At 74.4% G+C, this 7,317-nt stretch overlaps 1 protein-coding gene across 1 annotated transcript; it reads left to right on the top strand.

Annotated features, from left to right (window-relative positions):
• Nucleotides 1–560: 560 nt before the first annotated feature.
• LOC142825575 (tyrosine-protein kinase receptor UFO-like) lies at nucleotides 561–7,297 on the top strand (the record flags this gene model as incomplete). Its single annotated transcript, XM_075917456.1, has 4 exons — nucleotides 561–719; nucleotides 926–1,041; nucleotides 6,234–6,429; nucleotides 6,970–7,297. Coding segments are annotated over exons 1-4 (776 nt in total), but the record flags the coding sequence as incomplete, so codon positions are not given.
• Nucleotides 7,298–7,317: the final 20 nt, after the last annotated feature.

Here is a 7,317-nt window from a genome sequence, read left to right as displayed (position 1 = left end):
GTGGGGGGTTAGGGGGCCGGGAGTGTGCCCCACAGCCGCCCCCCCCACTCACCTGGCCCTGCCCCCTCAGCTCTCCGGCCTTGGGCTCAGGCCACGCCCCCCGGCACCCTGTGCCCCTTCTCCCAGTGCAGGGGGGGGGAGGCTGATAAGCTGGAGGCCTCGTGGCCTTGGGGGCGGCTGGGATGAAGGAACAGGGAGGGATGGGAACCCGCCAGCCCTGCCAGGATAGCGGGCAAGGGGCTGGGCCCGGGGCAGGGAGGCGCTAGGGGGCACTGTGGGGCAGGGAGGACAGGGGGGACTGGCCCCAGGCCGATGCTAGGGGGCACTGTGGGGCAGGGAGGACAGGGGGACTGGCCCCAGGCCGATGCTAGGGGGCACTGTGGGGCAGGGAGGACAGGGGGACTGGCCCCAGGCCGATGCTAGGGGGCACTGTGGGGCAGGGAGGACAGGGGGACTGGCCCCAGGCCGATGCTAGGGGGCACTGTGGGGCAGGGGGGGCCAGCGGGGGGCTGGCCCCAGAGTGGTGCTAGGGGGCACTGTGGGGCAGGGGGACCAGTGGGGGGCACTCTCAGGTAGGGCTGGCATGGCAGGGTCTGGGGGTGCCCCACATTCTCACCCCCTCCCGCTGTGCCCCCCAGGCCTGAACGGCAGCGCCTCGTTCTCCTGCGAAGCTCACAACGCCAAGGGCGTGGCCACCTCTCGCACGGCCGCCGTGACAGGTGAGGCTGGGCCGGCCCCACGTCCCCGGGCGGCAGCGTCCATGGGGCTCCCCACGGCACGGGGAGGGGATTGCCGGGGGCCCGCGCGACTCCCCCAGCAGCCCACGGAGGGCCCCCTGCCCAGCCTTCTCCCCCCAGAGCACAGACGTGGGGTGCCGTGGGGCACAGGCTGGGGCTGCCCTGACCCCCCCGTGTGCCGTCCGCAGTGGTCCCCCAGCGCCCCCGGAGCCTGCTGCTGGTGATGCCAGGCGAGACGGCGCTGGAGGTGGGCTGGGAGCCGGGGGCCAGCGGGGAATCTCCCCTCAGCGTCTGCACCGTCCAGGTAGGCTCAGCCGGGGGGGCAGCGCCATGGGGCTGGGGCGGCAGGTGGCTCCATGGGGCAGGGCGTGTGGCGCTGTGGGTTCAGGCGAGGATGGCTCCGAGGGGTTTGGGAGGGGGTGGCTCCATGGGGCAGGGGCATGGGTGGCGCCGTGGGGCTCGGACAGGGGTGGCTCCGAGGGGTTTGGGAGGGGGTGGCTCTGTGGGGACAGAGTGGCGCCGTGGGGCTCAGACGGGGGTGGCTCTGAGGTGTTTGGGAGGGGGTGGCTCTGTGGGGAGAGAGTGGTGCCGTGGGGCTCGGACAGGGGTGGCTCCGAGGGGCTTGGGAGGGGGTGGCTCTGTGGGGAGAGAGTGGTGCCGTGGGGCTCGGACGGGGGTGGCTCCGAGGGGTTTGGGAGGGGGTGGCTCTGTGGGGAGTGGTGCCGTGGGGCTCGGACAGGGGTGGCTCCGAGGGGCTTGGGAGGGGGTGGCTCTGTGGGGAGTGGCGCCGTGGGGCTCGGACGGGGGTGGCTCCGAGGGGCTTGGGAGGGGGTGGCTCTGTGGGGAGTGGTGCCGTGGGGCTCGGACAGGGGTGGCTCCGAGGGGCTTGGGAGGGGGTGGCTCTGTGGGGAGTGTGCCGTGGGGCTCGGACGGGGGTGGCTCGGGGGCTTGGGAGGGGGTGGCTCTGTGGGGGTGGTGGCGCCGTGGGGCTCCGACGGGGGGTGGCTCCGAGGGGCTTGGGAGGGGGTGGCTCTGTGGGGAGTGGCTGCCGTGGGGCTTCCGACGGGGGTGGCTCGAGGGGCTTGGCTCTGTGGGGAGTGGTGCCGTGGGGCTCGGACGGGGGTGGCTCGAGGGGCTTGGGAGGGGGTGGCTCTGTGGGGAGTGGTGCCGTGGGGCTCGGACGGGGGTGGCTCCGAGGGGCTTGGGAGGGGGTGGCTCTGTGGGGAGTGGTGCCGTGGGGCTCGGACAGGGGTGGCTCCATGGGGCAGGGGCATGGGTGGCGCCGTGGGGCTCGGACAGGGGTGGCTCCGAGGGGTTTGGGAGGGGGTGGCTCTGTGGGGACAGAGTGGCGCCGTGGGGCTCAGACGGGGGTGGCTCTGAGGTGTTTGGGAGGGGGTGGCTCTGTGGGGAGAGAGTGGTGCCGTGGGGCTCGGACAGGGGTGGCTCCGAGGGGCTTGGGAGGGGGTGGCTCTGTGGGGAGAGAGTGGTGCCGTGGGGCTCGGACGGGGGTGGCTCCGAGGGGCTTGGGAGGGGGTGGCTCTGTGGGGAGAGAGTGGTGCCGTGGGGCTCGGACGGGGGTGGCTCCGAGGGGTTTGGGAGGGGGTGGCTCTGTGGGGAGTGGTGCCGTGGGGCTCGGACAGGGGTGGCTCCGAGGGGCTTGGGAGGGGGTGGCTCTGTGGGGAGTGGCGCCGTGGGGCTCGGACGGGGGTGGCTCCGAGGGGCTTGGGAGGGGGTGGCTCTGTGGGGAGTGGTGCCGTGGGGCTCGGACGGGGGTGGCTCCGAGGGGCTTGGGAGGGGGTGGCTCTGTGGGGAGTGGTGCCGTGGGGCTCGGACGGGGGTGGCTCCGAGGGGCTTGGGAGGGGGTGGCTCTGTGGGGAGTGGCGCCGTGGGGCTCCGACGGGGGTGGCTCCGAGGGGCTTGGGAGGGGGTGGCTCTGTGGGGAGTGGTGCCGTGGGGCTCGGACGGGGGTGGCTCCGAGGGGCTTGGGAGGGGGTGGCTCTGTGGGGAGTGGTGCCGTGGGGCTCGGACGGGGGTGGCTCCGAGGGGCTTGGGAGGGGGTGGCTCTGTGGGGAGTGGTGCCGTGGGGCTCGGACAGGGGTGGCTCCGAGGGGCTTGGGAGGGGGTGGCTCTGTGGGGAGTGGTGCCGTGGGGCTCGGACGGGGGTGGCTCCGAGGGGTTTGGGAGGGGGTGGCTCTGTGGGGAGAGAGTGGTGCCATGGGGCTCGGACGGGGGTGGCTCCGAGGGGCTTGGGAGGGGGTGGCTCTGTGGGGAGTGGTGCCGTGGGGCTCGGACAGGGGTGGCTCCGAGGGGCTTGGGAGGGGGTGGCTCTGTGGGGAGTGGTGCCGTGGGGCTCGGACGGGGGTGGCTCCGAGGGGCTTGGGAGGGGGTGGCTCTGTGGGGAGTGGTGCCGTGGGGCTCGGACGGGGGTGGCTCTGAGGGGTTTGGGAGGGGGTGGCTCTGTGGGGAGTGGTGCCGTGGGGCTCGGACGGGGGTGGCTCCGAGGGGCTTGGGAGGGGGTGGCTCTGTGGGGAGTGGTGCCGTGGGGCTCGGACGGGGGTGGCTCCGAGGGGCTTGGGAGGGGGTGGCTCTGTGGGGAGTGGTGCCGTGGGGCTCGGACGGGGGTGGCTCCGAGGGCTTGGGAGGGGGTGGCTCTGTGGGGAGTGGCGCCGTGGGGCTCGGACGGGGGTGGCTCTGAGGGGTTTGGGAGGGGGTGGCTCTGTGGGGAGTGGTGCCGTGGGGCTCGGACGGGGGTGGCTCCGAGGGGCTTGGGAGGGGGTGGCTCTGTGGGAGTGGTGCCGTGGGGCTCGGACGGGGGTGGCTCCGAGGGGCTTGGGAGGGGGTGGCTCTGTGGGGAGTGGTGCCGTGGGGCTCGGACGGGGGTGGCTCCGAGGGGCTTGGGAGGGGGTGGCTCTGTGGGGAGTGGTGCCGTGGGGCTCGGACGGGGGTGGCTCCGAGGGGCTTGGGAGGGGGTGGCTCTGTGGGGAGTGGTGCCGTGGGGCTCGGACGGGGGTGGCTCCGAGGGGCTTGGGAGGGGGTGGCTCTGTGGGGAGTGGTGCCGTGGGGCTCGGACGGGGGTGGCTCCGAGGGGCTTGGAGGGGGTGGCTCTGTGGGGAGTGGTGCCGTGGGGCTCGGACGGGGGTGGCTCCGAGGGGCTTGGGAGGGGGTGGCTCTGTGGGGAGTGGTGCCGTGGGGCTCGGACGGGGGTGGCTCCGAGGGGCTTGGGAGGGGGTGGCTCTGTGGGGAGTGGTGCCGTGGGGCTCGGACGGGGGTGGCTCCGAGGGGCTTGGGAGGGGGTGGCTCTGTGGGGAGTGGCGCCGTGGGGCTCGGACGGGGGTGGCTCCGAGGGGTTTGGGAGGGGGTGGCTCTGTGGGGAGAGAGTGGCGCCGTGGGGCTCGGACGGGGGTGGCTCCGAGGGGTTTGGGAGGGGGTGGCTCTGTGGGGAGTGGTGCCGTGGGGCTCGGACGGGGGTGGCTCCGAGGGGTTTGGGAGGGGGTGGCTCTGTGGGGAGAGAGTGGTGCCGTGCGGCTCGGACGGGGGTGGCTCCGAGGGGTTTGGGAGGGGGTGGCTCTGTGGGGAGTGGTGCCGTGGGGCTCGGACGGGGGTGGCTCCGAGGGGCTTGGGAGGGGGTGGCTCTGTGGGGAGTGGTGCCGTGGGGCTCGGACGGGGGTGGCTCCGAGGGGCTTGGGAGGGGGTGGCTCTGTGGGGAGTGGTGCCGTGGGGCTCGGACGGGGGTGGCTCCGAGGGGCTTGGGAGGGGGTGGCTCTGTGGGGAGTGGTGCCGTGGGGCTCGGACGGGGGTGGCTCCGAGGGGCTTGGGAGGGGGTGGCTCTGTGGGGAGTGGTGCCGTGGGGCTCGGACGGGGGTGGCTCCGAGGGGCTTGGGAGGGGGTGGCTCTGTGGGGAGTGGTGCCGTGGGGCTCGGACGGGGGTGGCTCCGAGGGGCTTGGGAGGGGGTGGCTCTGTGGGGAGTGGTGCCGTGGGGCTCGGACGGGGTGGCTCCGAGGGGCTTGGGAGGGGGTGGCTCTGTGGGGAGTGGTGCCGTGGGGCTCGGACGGGGGTGGCTCCGAGGGGCTTGGGAGGGGGTGGCTCTGTGGGGAGTGGTGCCGTGGGGCTCGGACGGGGGTGGCTCCGAGGGGCTTGGGAGGGGGTGGCTCTGTGGGAGTGGCGCCGTGGGGCTCGGACGGGGGTGGCTCCGAGGGGTTTGGGAGGGGGTGGCTCTGTGGGGAGAGAGTGGCGCCGTGGGGCTCGGACGGGGGTGGCTCCGAGGGGTTTGGGAGGGGGTGGCTCTGTGGGGAGTGGTGCCGTGGGGCTCGGACGGGGGTGGCTCCGAGGGGTTTGGGAGGGGGTGGCTCTGTGGGGAGAGAGTGGTGCCGTGCGGCTCGGACGGGGGTGGCTCCGAGGGGTTTGGGAGGGGGTGGCTCTGTGGGGAGAGAGTGGCGCCGTGCGGCTCGGACGGGGGTGGCTCCGAGGGGCTTGGGAGGGGGTGGCTCTGTGGGGAGTGGTGCCGTGGGCTCGGACGGGGGTGGCTCCGAGGGGTTTGGGAGGGGGTGGCTCTGTGGGGAGAGAGTGGCGCCGTGGGGCTCGGACGGGGGTGGCTCCGAGGGGTTTGGGAGGGGGTGGCTCTGTGGGGAGTGGTGCCGTGGGCTCGGACGGGGGTGGCTCCGAGGGGCTTGGGAGGGGGTGGCTCTGTGGGGAGAGAGTGGTGCCGTGGGGCTCGGACGGGGGTGGCTCCGAGGGGCTCGGACGGGGGTGGCTCTGTGGGGAGTGGCGCCGTGGGGCTCGGACGGGGGTGGCTCCGAGGGGCTCGGACGGGGGTGGCTCCGAGGGGCTCGGACGGGGGTGGCTCTGTGGGGATGGCGCCGTGGGGCTCGGACGGGGGTGGCTCTGTGGGGAGTGGCGCCGTGGGGCTCGGACGGGGGTGGCTCTGTGGGGAGTGGCGCCGTGGGGCTCGGACGGGGGTGGCTCTGTGGGGATGGCGCCGTGGGGCAGGGGATGACACCGTGGGACCCCGAGGGCGGATAAGCGCAGGGGCCGGCTCGGGGATGTGAGAGGGTCTTGGCCCCAGCCGGGGGGTGGGCACACAGGTGAGGGGGCCGGGGGAACGGTGACGGGGGGCACCCGGCCTGCCCCACTTCCTGCCACCCCCAGGCTGCGAAAGGGGAAGCGCAAATTGCTGAGCACCCGGATTTGGGGCTTAGGAGGAATCCAGCAGCCTCCTGCTTCTGCTTTTCCTGGGGGCTGGACGCCCCCCCATGCCTGTGACCGCTGCCCCCCCCCCGGGGAAACCGAGGCGCCCAGCCCAGCGCCTCCGGGGAAACGAAACTCGGCGGCGAAGGGGGTTTCTGCGGCCCCGTCCTGTCGCCCTTCGGCTCCTGTCGCGCCCAGGGAATGGGGGGCCGCACTGGGGGTGCCCCCGGCTCTGCTCCCCCAAAAGGGGGCCAGGGCCTGTGCTGCATGGGGGGATTCCTGCCCCCACCAGTGCCCCCCTGTCACCCCAGGCTGTGCGCACAGACCAGGACCTCAGCACCGAGCCCCCCGAAGCCATGTACAGCCAGAACACCAGCGTGCCCCCCTTCCGCCACCGCCTCGTGGGGCTGGCGCCCTTTGCCACCTACCACGTCCGCGTGGCCTGCCGCAGCCGGGCCGGAGCCTCCCGCTGGACCCACTGGGCGCCCATGGAGACCCTGGAAGGCGGTGAGCAGAGGGAGCGGGGCCTAGTGGTTAGAGGGGGGCAGGAGCCAGGACTCCTGGGTTCTCTCCCCAGCGCGGGGCTGGGGGGAGTGGGGCCTAGTGGTTAGAGGGGGGCAGGAGCCAGGACTCCTGGGTTCTCTCCCCAGCGCGGGGCCGGGGGGAGCGGGGCCTAGTGGTTAGAGGGGGGCAGGAGCCAGGACTCCTGGGTTCTCTCCCCAGCTCGGGGCCGGGGGGAGTGGGGCCTAGTGGTTAGAGGGGGCAGGAGCCAGGACTCCTGGGTTCTCTCCCCAGCTCGGGGCCGGGGGGAGTGGGGCCTAGTGGTTAGAGGGGGGCAGGAGCCAGGACTCCTGGGTTCTCTCCCCAGCGCGGGGCCGGGGGGAGTGGGGCCTAGTGGTTAGAGGGGGGCAGGAGCCAGGACTCCTGGGTTCTCTCCCCAGCACGGGGCTGGGGGGAGTGGGGCCTAGTGGTTAGAGGGAGTGGGGGGCTGTTCCCATGGGGGTGGGCCCCCCGGCAGGCCCAGTGACGCACCTGTGCCCCCGGCAGCGCCCCGCGCCCCCCCGGAGAACGTCACGGCCGTGCGGAACGGCAGCCGCGCCACGGTGCACTGGCGGGAGCCCCGCGGGCCGCCGGCCGGCATCCTGCGCGGGTACAAGCTGGCCTACCAGAGCCCCGACACGCCCGAGGTGAGCGCCCCCCGGGGCCCCGCCATGGGGCAGGCAGCACTGCGGGGCCCGGGGACCCCCCCTTCCCCGCCCCCGCCCGCCCCACGTACCCTACCCCCACCTCAGCCTGCCCCCCTTCCCTGCCCCCTGCCCCACGTACCCTACCCCCGCCTCAGCCTGCCCCCCTTCCCCGCCCCCGCCCACCCCACGTACCCTGCCCCCCGCCTCA

Source organism: Pelodiscus sinensis, unplaced genomic scaffold, assembly GCF_049634645.1.
Source record: "Pelodiscus sinensis isolate JC-2024 unplaced genomic scaffold, ASM4963464v1 ctg256, whole genome shotgun sequence".
In the NCBI taxonomy this organism is placed as follows: domain Eukaryota; kingdom Metazoa; phylum Chordata; order Testudines; family Trionychidae; genus Pelodiscus; species Pelodiscus sinensis.
Note: the sequence above shows the minus strand (reverse complement) of the source record. Positions and strands in the feature narration are given on the sequence as shown.